This window comes from Crotalus tigris, unplaced genomic scaffold (assembly GCF_016545835.1).
Source record: "Crotalus tigris isolate CLP2741 ecotype Arizona unplaced genomic scaffold, ASM1654583v1 scf7180000024281.4978605, whole genome shotgun sequence".
NCBI lineage: Eukaryota > Metazoa > Chordata > Lepidosauria > Squamata > Viperidae > Crotalus > Crotalus tigris.
In genome coordinates, this window is record NW_024100453.1 from 3,713,131 (window position 1) to 3,730,900 (window position 17,770).

General features: G+C 38.5%; 2 protein-coding genes across 9 annotated transcripts in view; one reads left to right on the forward strand and one right to left on the reverse strand.

Moving 5' to 3' along the window:
• Nucleotides 1–7,260, forward strand: part of DLGAP4 (DLG associated protein 4) — a 392,903-nt gene extending 385,643 nt beyond the window's left edge. For 4 of the 6 annotated variants that reach the window (XM_039323720.1, XM_039323719.1, XM_039323718.1 and 1 more), the window contains 2 exons: nucleotides 14–166; nucleotides 3,386–7,260. In XM_039323720.1, the coding sequence (XP_039179654.1) occupies nucleotides 14–166; nucleotides 3,386–3,604 (372 nt within the window). In that variant the 3' untranslated portion in view covers nucleotides 3,605–7,260. The remainder of the gene's footprint in view (nucleotides 1–13; nucleotides 167–3,385) is intronic. The other 2 variants (XM_039323717.1, XM_039323716.1) reach the window with 1 other exon arrangement.
• TGIF2 (TGFB induced factor homeobox 2) overlaps nucleotides 5,194–17,770 on the reverse strand; it is a 34,322-nt gene continuing 21,745 nt past the window's right edge. For all 3 annotated transcript variants that reach the window (XM_039323724.1, XM_039323722.1, XM_039323723.1), the window contains exon 3: nucleotides 5,194–16,352. In XM_039323724.1, coding sequence (XP_039179658.1) covers nucleotides 15,771–16,352 — 582 coding nt within the window. In that variant the 3' untranslated portion in view covers nucleotides 5,194–15,770. The remainder of the gene's footprint in view (nucleotides 16,353–17,770) is intronic.

Consider the following 17,770-nt stretch of genomic DNA (forward strand, 5'->3'; position numbering starts at 1 on the left):
TTGTTCACTGCAGAACCCCAATTCCAATCCTAGGCCCACAGCACAGGACCTTGCAGGGTTTTGGGATCTCTTACAGCTGTCCATTGAAGACATCAGCATGAAATTTGATGAGCTGTACCACCTAAAAGCTAACGGTTGGCAGGTGACAGAGCCGTTGGAGAAGAAGGTAAGCATCAAGAACACCAAAGCCAAACTCCGGCAGTATAGATGATGCAATTTTTGTGGATTTATATAGAATCTTTCTTGTCCATGTTAAACATCTTATTGCCTGTACTGCCATGCTTCCAAATATCCTGTGCAAATCTCTATATAATATGATATTTTACAATTTGTTAAAATGATTGTATATTTAAAAAATTATAGTAAAAAAACCCAGTTGTTACTGAGAAAATAGCATATTGGGGCAAGGCAAACATCTCTGTAATGGCAATTCCATAAATGGGGCACCACTTCCTTTGCTTTACGTTGGATAGAGAAGGACTCTTTCCAAAGATTATCTTCCAAAGATTACCTCCAAACCTTGACAGATTGATTTAGGAGCAAAAATAGGCACTAGACAGTGTAGAACTTTATATATATATATATATATATATATATATATATATATATTATATATATATATATATATATATATATATATATATATATATATGTTTTCTGAGGTTTTCGCGGGTATTTGTATATAGGTCTTTGGTTGTTCGGGTTTTCTCCCGCGTAAAATTGGAAGTGTCTTGGCAACGTTTCGACGATTTTGCTGCTCAAAGCAAGAAGCTAAAAACACCAGCCTGAAGATGACGAATGTGACTTCGTCGAAACGTTGCCAAGACACTTCCAATTTTACGCGGAGAAAACCCGAACCAAACCAATATATATATATATATATATATATATATATATATATTTGTTTTCTGAGGTTTTCGCGGGTGTTTGTATGTAGGTCTTTGGTTGTTCGGTTTTGCCGCTCGAAGCACGAAGCTGAAAACACCAGCCTGAAGATGACGAATGGGACTTCGTCGAAACGTCGCCAAGACACTTCCAATTTTACGCGGGGAGAACACCCGAACAACCAAAGACCTACATATATATATATATATATATATTATTATATATATATATATATATATATATATATATATCCATGAAGTCAACTGCAATGAAGCTTGATATGTGTGTGTGTGTCTATATATATATATCTATATATATATAATATATATATATATACACACACACACACACACACACACACACACACACACACACACATACACACACATATCAAGCTTCATTGCAGTTGACTTCATGGACATGTCCATGGGGTTTTTGGCAACAGTGCAAAGATATAATCAACTCTCAACTTAGCCTACAGATCTAGTATTTCTTGGAAATCTCGTACCTAAATACTAATCATATCTGATCCTACTTAGGTTTTCATACCAACACAGTTCAAATTGTGCATTGTCTGGACTGAAAGCTTGTGAAGTTCTTTCAAGAGCCAGCAAGAATTGTTCAAAATAACTTGCTGCACTACTGTCTGTTAGCATGTCTACAAAAGCAGCCACACATATGATTATTTTGAGTTTAGGAATCCTTCCCTCACATTATTTTGAAATATATTTTTCCCAAGTAAAATCCACCTGTTATACTTGAAATTGACAAGTTTTCTTTAGAGCACTTATGTTATTTTGATTATTCACAATAATGTTTAACATAAAATGTGAAGTACTTCAATTATTCCTCCAATATTACCTTATTAATGTATCCAAAAAGGTGTAAATAATTCTGATAGTTTGCAAAATTTGGAGCAACTTTGGTGTAATTACTTTGCTCGTACTCATGTTGCATATTGTAAATACTTTGATGTGTTCCCTGAGTGTAAATCTCTTCCATCTGATTTAATTCAAATTGTCATAACAAATTGGTAGTTTGTCTTGGAAAATTGATTCAATTTGGATTATACGAACACATGGTTACCATCACTACCTTGATTTTTTTTTTATTCCCGCTGTGGATATCCCTGACTGCAATTTTAACTCTAGCAAAGAGCAAAGAAAGTTGAAGGTATGGATGTGCAAAGCTCTCCATTTTGAGAACAGAATGTTTCAGAGAAGTTTTGAACGTTCCATTTCCCATCCAGTCTACCCAGAACCTTTCTGTTGGGAATCTGGTGATTTTCACAAATAACTCTTCTGACTTAGAAGCAATTCAAGGTTTCCTGGGAGTGGTTCAGTCCAAATCAAAGTTTCCTTTTGTCCAGAAGGCATGTCTCAAAGCCATGGCAATTTCCAACACTTCTGATATGGAGGAGTTACTTTTAAAAACTATTGATTCTCTGTTCCTAAGTTTGTATATCTGTAGTAAAAGATATTATAGCATATGAACAATCCATGATTCCTTGTCAGACATCCTCTTTTTGAATCTTAACTTTAGTCCTGTCCATTATTGTGTCTCTCTATTACTATATTAAATTTAACTCTGATGCTTATAAATGATGTTATATGCTGATTCTGTCACTTTGAATAATGTAACTGGAGCTTCAAGAGAGTTATTTTATTTAAAATTTGATTAAATATAGCCTGAATTTTATTGCCTTAAATTAGTCTAATAGTGATGGGATTTTGACAATTTTGTTCTATTTTGCCTTAAAAAAATATTTCTCACATAATCATTGAAAGCAATTTTAGATTAAAATCTAGTCATGCAAAGTAGATTTAAATTTGGGGGGGGAAGCAAAACTGTTAGCTTTTTTAATTAATGGTTTGCATTCCTTAGTTTAAATTTGGTATATGAAAACTCACCAAAGATAAGGGAAAAGAAATACAGGTAATCTTCAACTTACAACTATTTCTTTAGCAATCATTTAAAGTTGCAGCGATACTGAAAAAAAACAACCTCTGAGCAGTCCCCCTGCTTAAGACCGTCGTAGCTTCCCCGGAATTAGGGGATCAAAATTTGATTATCTGGTAACTGGCATGTATGTATAACAGTTGCAGTATGGGGGGAGGAGTGTCATGTGATCACTATTTGCAACCTTCTCGCCTGGCTTCTGACAAGCAAAGTCAATGAGAGAAAACAGATTTTCTTAATGACCATGTGATTTACTTAACAGCTGCAGTGGTTCATTTAACAACCATGACAAAAAAGATCATAAATCGGGTGTGAATTTACTTAACAACCACTCTGCTTAAGCAGTGGAAATTCTGTTCCCAATTGTGGTCATAAGTCGAGAACTACCTGCAAAATAAAGGAGGCAGGAGTGGGATTATTGATACATAGATGCACTAGCAACTGTACTTCATTTTTAAAAACCCACTTCTGTCTGTGCTGTGTAATATTGAGAGCTATGAATTCTGTTTTTCTACATGTTTGCTATTATTCCTCCCTAAAGGAAGAAAAGAAACCACCCCCTCCTGTTCCAAAGAAGCCAGCTAAACCGAAATCTCAGCTAAACCGGGATAAGGCATCTGACTCAGTGGACAAGCAGCGCCAGGAAGCTCGCAAACGCCTCATGGCAGCCAAGCGCGCTGCCTCCGTTCGACAAAACTCTGCCACTGAGAGCGCGGACAGCATTGAAATCTACGTTCCTGAGGCACAGACCCGTCTTTGAGCAAAGGGAAGAGGAAGAAAACACTTTTTTTTCACACCATTAAAAGAGGGGAAAAAAAGGGGGAGGGGTTCACTAAACAGTAGTGTGCTTTCTTTGGTCTAGAGACACCAGAGCCAACCCTGCTAAGGGCTCCCAATTAGACCTTTCCTGGTTCTGTGCTTTGGTTTTTCTCCTCCCCATCTTTCACGCTGGCTGTGATGTGGCTGAAAAAACTCTTGGAAACACAGTCCTTTACACTTGGAACTGCAACCTTTTTACTTGTCAATCTGAGGATAATTATTAGCTTGTTTACATGAAATGGACTAAATTGAAACAAACAAACAAACTCCCCTTGCCCACCTTCAGCACTTGCCATGCTGTGCTTTCTCCACCCCAAATCCTTTGGCTATTCGTTCTGTCTTCTACCCCAGAAAATCTCCTTCTCTCCACCCTCACTGTTTTTCTTGTATTTTATAGTTGTTCTCCTCTTTGCCATCCTTTTCTCTGCATGGCATCATTTACTGTGTTAGAAGTAAATTTTTCTTCAGTGCTCCAGAAGAAAACACCATTCAGCGTGTACTCTTGCACTCTGCTAGTGCGCAGTCTTCGGTTTTGTTACATATTATTTCCTTTATAGATGGGTTGGGAGTGGGTGGCCAGGGCTGGATTGGGTTGGAGGAGGCAGTAAGGCTTTAGGGTTAATATATCTTGTAGTCCAATGATGTAAACAGAGGGCACAATCTGTGAGATATAAACAGTGTGTTTTGTTGTAATAGCCTGGAAGCAAAAAAAAAAAAAATGTGCAATAAGAGAAGTGTTTTGTCTGCACACTCCCATGAATAGTGCTGCAAAAAGAGGATTTCCCGTCCAGGGCACCCAAAAGAAACACAGCAAGGTGGATTCACATGTTGCCGCACACGCTTTTCTTTTTTCCTGCACTCTCTTCCCCTTTGCAATTTTTTATATGTGATTTTGTGTGCAAGGATCAATGTATAAGAAACCAGCTGCTATACAAAGGGTGGGGGAAAACTCTTTCAAAGTTGTACTTAATACGTTCTATGGTGAAAGACAATGGTTTTTGTACTGAAAAAAAATGAGGTAGATATTAAATGGTTGGCAAGTTGCCCGCCTGTATGTATGTGTACATATGCACATAATACACTTAGTAGGATATGTAAATTTAATACATACCAATGCATACATAGCTAATCACACATATACACATTCAGATGGTGTCTTTAAAAAAGCATCTCCAAGAGAATGGGTGTATGTATAGCATATATTTTTACATGTACTATAGCTAGATGTGTGTAAAAGTGTGTGCAAAAATATATACCCTGCATATTCTCTCAGCCATTTTGGCCCTTTTTGTCCCATATTTTTGGAGGAACCATCCTGAAATTTCATTAGACCTTCCTCTTTCCCTCTGCACACCTATTTTGAACTAATCGATGAAGCCAGGAATCAAACAGCCAAATCTAAGTTTTTCCTCTGCCTTCCACATCATCCTCTTTTCCACTTCTGCACTTCTCAGAAAGCTGTGCACTGTATTTGAAGAGACAGAGAAAAGGTATTCAATGAATAGCCTAAGGTGACCAGAACCCAAAAGATTTTTTTTTACTGGTATATTAATGAAAATCATGTCAGTGAATGCTGTATATGGTGTCTATGCATAGGGAGTGTTAGATTTTTACCTGCCCACTTAATGTACAATTTTGTAATCTGTGAAAGCTTGACCATATAGAGTATGGCTTCAAAAGAGACTTGATTTATTCTATTTTCCTCTCCCTCTCCAATAACTTTACTTTGATTATGGAGGGTGCTTGATCAACTTTTGAAACAAGTGGCTGACTTTCACAGTTCTTCCTATTAAAATTTGAAACGCTTGGAATGTGACTTTTTTTACTTGCATTTCCAAAAGCAGCAGTGTCAGTAATTAGGGCAGGTGTTTGATGGACTCAGTTTCAGTGGTATGTGTTTCGGCGTGCAGTTTGTCAGTGGGATTAAATCTTAAATGTATGTAATTCAGCAAAATAGGTCTCCCGGTTTTAGAGAAGTGTTTGTTTCCACAATTACACAATTACCTTAAAAAAAGGTAGACATGCTTTTCTCTGGTATATGTACTTAACATGCTATTTACACAGAATATATTTGTCCATTTTACATCTTAGGTGTATTTACAAAGGGGCATTTTTAGCTGATGTGTACCCCTGTGTGAATTGGCATCATTAATTTGTTGCAATAAAAATAGTAAAGATCATGGGTTTTGAAACAGTCCTGGAAAACACTTGGGGTCCTGAACACAAGGACTTGTCTTCAGCATGCCTCCAGCGTTGCTAACTACACTTGGGAGGTAATTATGGGCTTTGGTGGGAGTGAGATCAAAGCAAGAGCAGTCAGCTGGTTTTCAAAGCAAGGGAACATCAGAAGCTTTGCTTCAAACTCACAGCACTGACCTTTTCCCCCCCAATGTTTTGTTTTAAAAGCCAACTTGGTAATAACCACTTGATCCTCAAAAGAGCACTGAAAATAGTTTCCATAGGTGGCACTTGCATGAAATGACACATTTGCTGAAGGAATTGAAATATTGTGGTCACCTTTGCATCAGTATCTCCTCAAACTGTACCAGAGGATTCTTCACAAAACTAACTTATTCTATCTACAAACCCATGTTAGCGATAAGATAGCCAATGCCCTATCTCTTCATAGTTCACCATAATGCTGTGCCTGTCTGTAATCCAAATCTCATGTCTGGGAATGACATAGCTGCTTTTCAAAGCATCTAAAGCAGTGTTTCTCAACCTTGACAATTTTAACATATGGACTTCAACTCCCAGAATTCTCTACCCAAAATTCTGGGAGTTGAATTTCACACTGTGAGAAACACCTCTATCTAGAGGACATTTTATTTGTGCCTTTCTGGGCCCTGAATGTTTTGGGATGGCTTAAATGGAATTTTAAAACATCTGCGTTCATATAATGGAAGTAGATCCAATTGATTGCATTCACTGAATCTTGTTCTGATCCCTTAAAATTTAATAATCTAGTTCAGCTAGAAACTGACCAAATTTATAAAATTGGCCAAATCTGACCTTTCTCCAGTGTGATTCAAGGAAATACCCAATAGATTTAAATCTAGTGGTAGAGCTACAAATGCTTAGGTGAATTGATTTCTTAATAGCAATAATTCTGTGGAACGAGCAGGATGCCTTATGCTTGTTTCCCTGTTTCTTGCATTTCAATTATGCTATCCAGTTTCATTGGTTTTCAACAGAGAATGTAAGCAGAGCTGGGGTTAAAATTGCTCTGAAAAATCCATTTGGTGGAACTGTGCTCCATATATGCTTGCCTAGTTGTATTTACCTAATTGTGTGATTTGTAAAGCAATGTACCTACTACTTTGATGACCCGTTTCCTCCCAACCATGAACAATGGTAATATGTTCCCCTAAGTGATATTTTTTAGTTTTATGGCAGGAAAAAAAAAAGAAGGGAGAGGATTGCTTAGGACTGTGATTGGTATTCATGATGGACTTGGCTGGTTCTTTTTCTTTTCTTTCTTTTTTTTTTTTTTTTTTGGAAAAAGGAAATTAAAGCCTTGTACCTGACCCATGGCCCAACAGTTTGTGATGTGAGTTTTGCTTCCATTATAAAAATATAGTAAAACAAAAGGATCTATTTGATGCTTCTATGCCTGTCTCCTTGCGATCTCTGATCCACTTTCTAGAATTAGCTACCCGATATAAAAGGTAAAATGGGCGAGATTAGGGAAAGTGTATTTGAAAACATCCAAGACATTTAGGATATCTTTTGTCATCTCTTAGAATGACCAAATTCATCTTTAATAAATGAACAAAAGCATTGCAAGAGCATTTTCCAAATCCATGTTTGTTTATTGCCTGATGATCTAGCAATGGTGGTTTTCCCCAACTTTGAAACTTAGCCACAAAATGAGATATTCCCCAATCAAAAAATTACATTCTTTTTATATTCCTTTGAGATCATTAGCAGCTGAATGTTAGCTAATAGGTCAATTGGTTAATAGATCTATATCTTGACCATTTGATCTCTGCCATTAACTTTCCTGAATAAATATTTAAAGTATTTACTTCAAATAGTGATGTTCTTGCTAGAATGAGTGACCCAAAGAAACTGTATTGAGCAATTAAATGGAATTGTATTTTCTCTCAGCCCTTACTATAAAATTGAATAGTACCAATGATCCAGCACAGGGTTGAGTGGCTTATTCCATCTCTTTCTATTTTCATGTTTCTTCTGAACTAGAATAGCAAATATCTTAGATCTGGGGACATATGGGCAACATTCTCTTTATCAGGTTAAACTTGAATTTCAAGCTCTGTTCTTACAGAACTCTCTATTCTGTCTTTTTTTCATTGAGCTAATTTAGGCTTCAGATGTCTTTTCTGACTCACCAATTGCATGAGATTATACAGACGGAAGAGATTACTCCTGTATAAAGAGAAACATGGGTTAAATGAAATGTGCCCTTTATATATTGGCTTTTTAAATTACAGTGAAAGATTTTTAAATTATAGTGTTGCATTCTGGTACAATAGATAGAAAATTAAATTAGGGAAGAACCCCCTGCCCAAATCTCCCTGAAATACAACTCCCATCCTTTGTAGAGTTCAATGACAAATACATTTCTACCTACTAGCAATAGTGTTCTATTGATGTTCTTTCCAAAAGAAGCAAAATATACATATACAATGGAAATTACTCTTATTGTCCTATTGATTACTAGACCTGTTGATTTCTACATCTAGATTTCTGTTTTGAGCTGTATAAAATTGTTATAGTCTACCATGCAAAAATAGTCCCATGGCCAACTCTTAATTCCATTAGTGAGCTGGTTTGTCCCTGGTAGCGTTCAATTTTATTCACTCTCTGGAATGCGTTTCTCTGGTGGTTAAATTTCTCTTCCAGTATTGAATATGTGTGTTCAGTGAAATTTATGAGAGGGGGAAAAATGCTGTGAAACCAATGGTAACCATTGGGGTTAGGAGGCTTCTGAAAAGCCATGGAAATAGTTGATAAGTACACATACACTATTCCAAGTCAGACCCAACTCCTGACAACTACATGGACAAATCTATGCAGTTTTCTAGGCAGCTTTTTCAAAAGTAGTTTGCCACTGCATTGATTTCACTGTTCCTGGTCCAACAGGTTAACCACTGGTAGTGATGGCAAACCTATGACACACTTGTCAAAGCTGACACGCCACCTTTTGGGTGACATAACTGCGTTCACCATCACCCCTTCCAACTCTGTTATTCTGTATTCAGTCCAACAAATATTCTCAGAAGAATGCCTCATTCTCATGCAATTTTTACAGACTATGTGAGAATGAAGTATGCTCTGATGCAGCCTCTGTAAGTTGCATGAAGAGGTCAATACTGTCATAGGCCCCAGAGTCTCTAAAAATTGCACTAGAATAGGGTGTCCTTTCACATTTTTTAGAGGCTCCAGAGGCCAGGGAAGCACAATTCTTCAAAGCTGCTTCAAGATCTATAACCTCATGTGTCCTGAAGCAGCCTTAAAACTGCTGCAAGGGCCTGTAAAGCATTGGGGGGCTTGGAGACAATTGCCCATTTGTGACTTGGAAAACAATCAAGACAGCCTTTTTGAGTAGCAGCTGTGGTGCTAGTGGAAGTTGAGGCCTATACTTCAGGCCCTGCCTCAGCATTTCCACCGAGTGCTGCTGTTCAGGGTGGCCTAGATTGGTGGGAGGGGAAAAATAATAAATTGAGATCTCAAGACCAAAAGATTTGCCATCACTGCAATAAGCCAAACTGAATCTTCATGGAGATAGGGAAATGTCAAATATTTTCATGTCCAACTGCAAAGTTTTCTTCTTTTGGATAGACAGTTCTTTGTGGAAGTATGGGATTAATTTTAACTTTATTAGGGCTTCTGAAATTAGTAAGGAATGAGTTTTAAAATAAAAAAATCTCTATTGTGGTAAAATAAGGTCAGGAGTGAACATGCACTGATTGCAAACATGAGTGACCAGCATGAAGTTACAGTCAGTGTGATTATGTAGTTAAAGCGCTGGCCTAGCATTGGGGAGTTCAGCCTCAGCCACAGAAATTCACTGGATGACCTTGGGCCAGTCACACTCAGCCTAAATTAATCCATGGGAGTTGTGGGGAAAGAGGAAGTACTATGTTAGTCTTGAAGTCTTGAAAGAAAATAAGGGCTACAAGTCAATAGCAATAGTACTTACACTTATATACTGCTCCACAGTGCTTTACAGCACTCTTAAGTGGTGTATAAGTATCAGCCTATTGCCTCCAACAATCTGGGTCATTTTACTGACCTCGGAAGGATGGAAGGCTGAGCCAACCTTGGCAGTGGGAGAGTCAGCCTGCAATATTGCATTCTAACCATGGCTCTTTATTATCAAAGAAGGTAAAACAAAGACGAGAAGAGTAAAAAAGATAACTGGAGACTGAGAAAGTTATGACTGGATTGAGTAGATGAAAAATCTTTAAAAATCATGCGAAGAGGTGTATAGGCGTGGCTCTGGAACAATAGGTTTTCAGAATAGAAAGGCGTTGAATAGCACGAATGCTCTTGGTACTAACTAGACTTAAAATTGATTTTTTTTCCTCTTCTACCTGTCTCATTTCATTTATTTTTGCTTATCTTTGCATGCTTACTCTGAAGATAAATGGCATGAAGGCTAAATGTATGCATGTTGTAGGATGGCTAAAAGACAGGCTAAAGGACAGTGAACAACTCTATACATCCTTCCTTCATTTAAAAACACATTCAACCCTAGTCTGTTAGAAAGTTCAATTTGCTGGGCTCTCACTGCCCTTCTCCCTCTCCTAAAGTTACTTCAGCAAATTTTTCAGGTATGATAAAAAATGTCACAAGGACAAGACTCAAATAACATCCAAATTTTGGTAGGATTGGCAAAGCTGGATTGTTCATTAACACTTTAGTGAGGGTTCTACAGATGCCTCATTAGAATCAATCCTGCAAATGGTATTCTTTCCAAAATGAGTCAGGCTGAGTCAGAACCACAGCTCATTAGCCAGTCTCATTATAGCCAGAAATAGGATGTGATGTAGGTTGTCTTGCTGGTATCAGGGAGAATGCTGGAGTAGGGTGTGTGTATGTGTGTGTGTGTGTGCATGCGCCTGATTTACAGCTTTTTCACAATTTTCTGAATAATTTTAGCATGTATGATCAAGTCAATCAGAGGTGGAAAGCCGATGCAAGCAGAGCAATTATCTTGGAGAGGTCCTAGCTGATGTAACAGGTAGAAAAGCACTAATCTAGATGTAGACAGGCTGCTGACCTAGACCTAGAATGCCAAGACTTCAGCAAAGAATCTTTTGTTCTCTTGGAGAATAAACAATAGATTTAATCTGTAACTTGGCTCTGCTGCCCATTCTCATAGATTAAAAAGTTATTCCATCTATATTCTGTACAATAAATTAGTAAAATGGCTAGTTAGTGGAGAGAAAAGTAAGTTCTTCCTTTGTGTGTTTTTGTACACAGAATATTATCCAACATTAAAACCCTTCCTATCTCCAATCATGATGGTAAATAATTTTCTGGGAAATCTTCCTGATAAATACTGATCACTATGATCTTAATATTAAATGGTAGGTAGAAAGCACATTCATATGAGCAAACCTTTTAAATAAGATTAATTGCAATGCAGCTTAAATATTGCAACTTGAGCTAACTCAACTGGAATGCATATTAAGATGAAATCTTAATCAACTGAAGGCAATAAAAGGTTTATATTAAGAGTCTTTATATATGGAGCTAAATTATGCTTGTCTCTTGTGTGCTAAAGGTAGAAGAAAATTTCTTTTAGAGTTTTTTTTTTTCCAATGGCTGATTTTAGTGTCTTATAAGTAAATTAACCAAAGCACAGTAATTTTGCAAAAGAATTCTGTCCCAGGAAATCCTGGTGTTAACTTCTTTGTATAAATGATGTTTTTCTGTGAGAGATTTAAAAAACCTTTTGAATTTTGAATGCCTTGTTCTGCTACCTATCTTACTAACGGAAAAATCAACAGTGGCTTCTTGAAATATTACAAAGCCAATTTTTATTTTGGCCATTTCTAGATATAACTTTGCATCATGGGAGCTTTCTCATTTTGTAGCTTGTAGATCAGCCTATGTAGTACTCTCATTTGCTTCTGAATCCATCCCTATATATCCCCTATATACTAGTGAGTAATTTATAGCAATCATAACATGTGGACACAACCTTTCTTTTGCCCACCCATTCACTTTTCTTAAAGTACAGTAATTACAAACCTCACACAAATATACTTTTTCTACTGCATTTTTACACCAGAATACTAGAAACACATTGTAGATTTACTTTTTGAGTGCTTCAAGCATTATCAACAACATCAATTTGTTGTAATGAAAGAAACTATTCTAAGTAGAATTTTAATGCCAAGATTCATGAGATCATATCAAGTTAAAAAAAACCGTATTAGGTATGATGAAACATGTACATTATGTGAGAAGTGTATTTTTGTTCCAGGGATTGCCTGTGTGACATGATTATCCCCATTAAGAAAAAACATGAGAGAAAATGTTAATCACTAACCAAATGATGACAGAGCTGTCTGGAATCTCAGGGAAATCACATAATAAATTAAGTCATTTAAAAGTCAATTTGGAAACAGCTGGTCTGGATAAGAAGTCTCTTATACAATACTGACTAATCTTTCCAATGCCCATTTGAGAGCAGCACCAGATGTACTCCACCCATCAAAGTCTACAGTTATGTTTTCTCAATTCTTACTACACTACAAAATAGGTCAAGTAGGATGAGTTATCCTCACAGTGAAATGATTAGGGCAAATTGGATGAAGTGGTTACAAGAAGCAACACTTGTTCCTGTTTTGGAGAACTGGCCTTCTCCAGAAAAATAATTACCTATCTGGCTAATTTCACAGAAATCTCAGATTGTAAAGGTCTATTTCTCCTAGCTATAAAGAGGAAAGTTTTCTAAGACATTGACTCTTTAATTGTCAGGCACAAACAATTAGATCCACACATGCAGAGTTCCAGCTAACTACTTTATTACATTCTGCCTATAATACAGGAATCTCCCCAGTCTGTGAGCAATTGGAACTTGGTGAGTGGAGTAGATAGCCCTAGTGCTTTTGCAGTTGCAGTGACACTGAGCTAGATTAATCTCATAACCACAAGAAGTTTGAGAAACACAAGTATTTTATACATCCCAAAAGCACAGCTGTGATTTAACCTGCTGCATCTTATCATGATGGTACTTCTATCTCTTTAAGATCTATTATAAAAAAGGAAAAATGATGCTAAAATTAAATCTTTTCATACCATCCAATTTCATAGCATCCAATTCAGTACTGAAGATGATGCACTTGCCAGGCATGGTATCTTTTTAAAAAAACTTTATTGATTAAAAAAAATTCAAAAGTTATTTACAGTAGTTCTGCTCCATAAAGTTCAAGCAAAAGAATATTTTCTCTCTTGCAAAGTTCCCATCTCACCTGAAACAATATCTTTGCATCATTAGGACAAAGTACAGCAGTATATCAAAGAGCAGCGCATTGCAGGAACTGGATTTTAAATTTTCTTTTATACTAATGTTTCAGATCTGCTTAGGCACTTTCTACATTAGATATCCTGTGTATTATTTTAATCACACTGGTCCCACTCTAAAGGAAATCAGTGATATATGTACCATTAAAGTCAAGTAGGTTACTAGGGACCTGGGACACATCTGTTCAAGAAATTTCCATTTCAATAGTACACTAAAATAATGCCCAATTCCAAGCAGTAAAAAAATGAAATGTTGCTGCACATTCTAGAAAACCTTGAGTGGTTTCCTTTTAAAAGGATTTACAAGAGATCAAAAGACTGATATATTCACCATCCAGAACTCAACTTAGGATGAAAACTGGATACAAAACTGATGAATGCCCTCAAACAAAATAGCAATAAATGAACAGCTTAAGCTTTTTCCAAGGCAGCTCTGTGGGCTTTTTAACAGAAGGGGGGGAAGCACCTTTGGGTTATTTTAAAGATGACTTTGGATTGAAATGGCAACTCTCTAGGCACAGTTCTCTACATCCCATCAATGACATTGGACTAAGGGTCAAAGAGCATCAAAAAGGGAATGGACAAGGCTATGTCCAGCAGCAATTGTGGGTTTATGCTAATTCTCTTAGTAGCACTTTCCAGGGGAAGGGAAGAAGGTTGAGGGGGAAGGCACTCAATATTGGTAGAAGCCATAAGGCCTCCCACTTGAGCTCTTATTTTCCTACAGACCCTTTATTCTCCTCTCAAAATCTACCATGAAATCAATCACCAGCTTCTAGGCCTGATTCAAAGATATCTGACAAAAAGTTGTATTCTGCTGGGCTTTATCTTTACTATTCATGCAACATAATAATTAGGCTAACACCCTCTAAAATTAGTGTTTCTCAAGATAGATATATAGGTGTATATAATAGATCACTATTTAACTTACATTTACAGTGAAACAGCACTATTCAAAAAAGAGGTGGATGATTCTACCACCCAGGGTATGCCATTCTTGTGCAAGTCTTGAACTCAGGGCAAAAGAGGATATGAAAAGATGAATGCATTCTTCTAAATGGTCTGTCTTCTAAATGATCAACAGACAAGCCTTGATTTCCCTCCACCTAAATCCAAAGTGTATCCCTTTTCTCTCATTTTGAATAATAAAACTATTATTGGGTCCATCAAGACTATAGACATATGGAACACATGAACATCACATGGGAGCGATATTCAGAATTGCCTGTAGAATGGAAGCCCTGATCTGCTTGACTTCCTTTCTTGGCCATGAGAGGGCACCCTTGCTCCATCAGCAAAGGAGCAACTACATTCAGCATGATGAAAGCAAGGATACAAAAATACCCAAGTCAAAATGAATTCTTGTTGATTTGTATAGGTAGTTTTGTTAGCGCACCTGTCAGAGATGCTGCAAGATTCCCAAAGTCACACAGAGATACAGTTCATGTCCAAAATTAAAAAGGAGAAAGCGTTGTTTAAAGCAACTTCACATTTGAAAAATTTTGTTTTTTAGTTTCTTCCACACCTTTGATTTAATGCCCTCTCCATGGTTTATGGCTACCCTTCTGCCAGCATAGTCCTCTCTTTCTCTTCTAGTGTTGTACTTAACAGAACAAATGGAAGAAGGAGTAGACAGAAGAATGCTCTGTTATCGAAGAAACCAGCTAAATTTCTGCCAGCACCTAAAGTAGATCATCTAAAGCACCCTATGCTTTTGTTTCTTTTACTGGCACCAGTATTCACAAGGTGATGCTCATCTGCTCTTCCTGTCCAAGAGAAAGAATGCCACAATCTTTAAAGGCTGCCAACTCATTTGTTCGTTATGGGAGACTCCCACCAGGTGTGATGTAAGGACCAGCCACATATTCACACCAATTCAACCATATGCTACAACATGATACAACTTTAAAAGAAAATGAGAGGGGAACAGAAACATTTCCCTGTCCCCTCCAAGAAAATTGAAATTAAAAGTATGTTCTGTATACATAAAAAAAAAGCCAAGGGTGGTGAAATAGCTCTTTGCTTGTCTTCAGTTATCAAAAAGGAAAAAAAGTATTTGTTTCTGATAAACTGCTTTGGACTGTTTTCTCGTCCTAGTCCATGTCAGTGAGCTTTGAAAATCTGGGGGAGAAGGGAGGGGTGGGAAGAAGGTAAGAAGTATTGTCTAAATCTTCCACAACATTTTTTTTTTAAAAAAAGAGTCAAGCATTATAAAAACATCAACCAGCAACTACATCTTCTCAGAAGATGTTCAAGTTTGGGGCCCTTCCAAAAACAGGAGCCAGGAACCCCTGAATAGACCATCTCTTCCAAGCGGCTTCAGAGATATGATGCCTTTAGCCTGATGCCAACCCAAAGGATGAAGTAGTGTGTGCCCTCCTGTGAGGGAAATGTTTATATAAAGTTGGGGGTGCCTTGTTTCCAAGGTCAGCTGGCAGCATAAAGGAGAATGGAGGCTTCCACCATAACGGTTCCTGGTTTGACAAGAGACCGTATCACAGCATTAACTTCTAATGGGAGCTCTCGCTGCAAAAGCCAACAGAAAAGAAATTCTGGAAAAAAGAAAGGGCTGTCTCTGAGAGGAAACCAGAGGCTACAGGAAGTTACTTGTTTTTTGCAGGAGAAGATTCTCTCTGTGGTGATGGAGGCAGTTGCCCACTCAGCTTCTGTGAGTCAAGCTCAGCTGCTCTTTGCAGAGCCACTTCTACCAGCAACTGGAAGCTGCTGAAGTCCTCTCCAAAAAGCTCAGGTGGTGTTGGAGGAGGCGTGTTGAAAAGTCCACTGGTGGGACTGGATGCATCTGCCCGGGTGAGAAGAGCCAGCGTGTTGCCTGTTGCACTCAGCTGTGACTGCTTGGTATGGGATTCCAGTTCAATCCGTTGGAGCATGGATCGTTTCTCTAGGTCGCTGGTCATCACAGTCAAGTTGCCAGCCAGTGGCCGAGAAGTCTGGCAGATCACAGGGGGGCACACAGACATGGAGAGGACCTTGGATGTAGTGGCTGCAGCAGCAGCAGGAGGAGGCACCATCAAGAGTCCAGAACCTGCAGCAGCTCCACGGGAAAGTGCTACATCACTGGCTTTGGTGCCTCGGCGAGAAATAGTGAACTGGTTTGGGTCTTTGCCATCCTTTAGCAGCATGTCAGGGAGAAGTCTGCGCCTGGCATTGATGAACCAATTGCAAATCTGGAAGAAAGACATCAAAAACGTGGCATTAGATGTACCTGAAGCTGGAGGAAGACCTATGTGAACCCAAATCCCAGGTGATGGGATTTCTACCAGTAAAATGGGCACAACTGTACAGAGAAATTTAAGTAAAACATTTAACTGAGAGAGAAGTTTAAAAATTAAGAGCAGCATTATTTTTCTGTCTTGTATTACAACAGCCTCCTGAGGCAGACTGGATTGAGACAGAAATGCAAAATTATTTACTATTATCTGTTTATAAGAACAGGTAAGTTAAAGCTTACTCATTTTTGCCCTGGGCCAATCCATTTTCCTGACATACAACTATCTTCACAGCTAGTGTGGTTTTCAGCTTAGAATTTTTTTTTTATCAGGAACTTATGTCTACACATAGTCCTCGACCCATGATCACACCTGGGATCAGAATTTCAGTCACTAACTGGGATCAGAATTTCAGTCACTAAACAATGCAATCATAAGGCTGCCATTGTTAATAGAGAGTTGTGAGTGGTTAAGTGGAGAGTCCCGGGTAGGAGTGCAGAGGTGACACAGGAGGGAGGGGGAGGCCAGCAAGTTGATGGGATGCTGCAGTGCAGCGCTAAGCCACATCCGGCTCTGGAAGCCTCAAGCCACCAGGGCCAGGAATGCAGCATGAAGCTGGTGCCTCAGCCATCCCATCTAACCCAGAAGGTTACCCCCCCCCCACACACACACACACTCATCTTTCTCTTCCCTAACCTGTTCCCTTTTGTCTGCCCTGCATGGCAACAGTGGTGGCAGTATCACTGCTGGGGCTGAAGATCCCAGGGTCATCAGAAGCCTATCAGCTGCCACTGTCCCCAGGCCTCTAGTTCAGGCCCAGTGCCACATCACTGCCCCTGAGAAAAGCCACCCCAAGCTCACACCACGGCCAGCCATGTCAGCATCACTGTACAAAGCCCATTGTCCTGTCACTATCCACTCCCCAAGCTCTGCTGCACCTCACTGACCTTTGCTGCCTTAACCCATTCTCCAACCTATGTGCCCCATTACTTCTTCAAGCCAAGTGTCCATTCTTTCTCCAAGCCATGCATCCCATTCTTACAAACGTCCAGAAGCCTGGTCTTCCTCGTGTCCTGTGAGAGTTTACCCAGATCTCATGACAATAGGCTCACAATTTGAGAAGAAGTGGCATTCACAATTTGAGGAATGGTCTTCTGAAGCACTGCCAAGAACAGGGTTCCTGCTGTTCTCCAAATTTTGTGCCTGTTTTCATGATATCTGTGGAAAACCAGGTTTCCAAAGGATCTTGAGAATGGGACATGCAACTTAGAGAAGGAATGGTAAGCGCAGCTTGGAGAATAGCACAACAGTCAGTAGGGCACAGCAAAGCCTGTGGAGTGCAGGGTGTTGGGAGAAAACGGAGCTTTGTGTAGTAG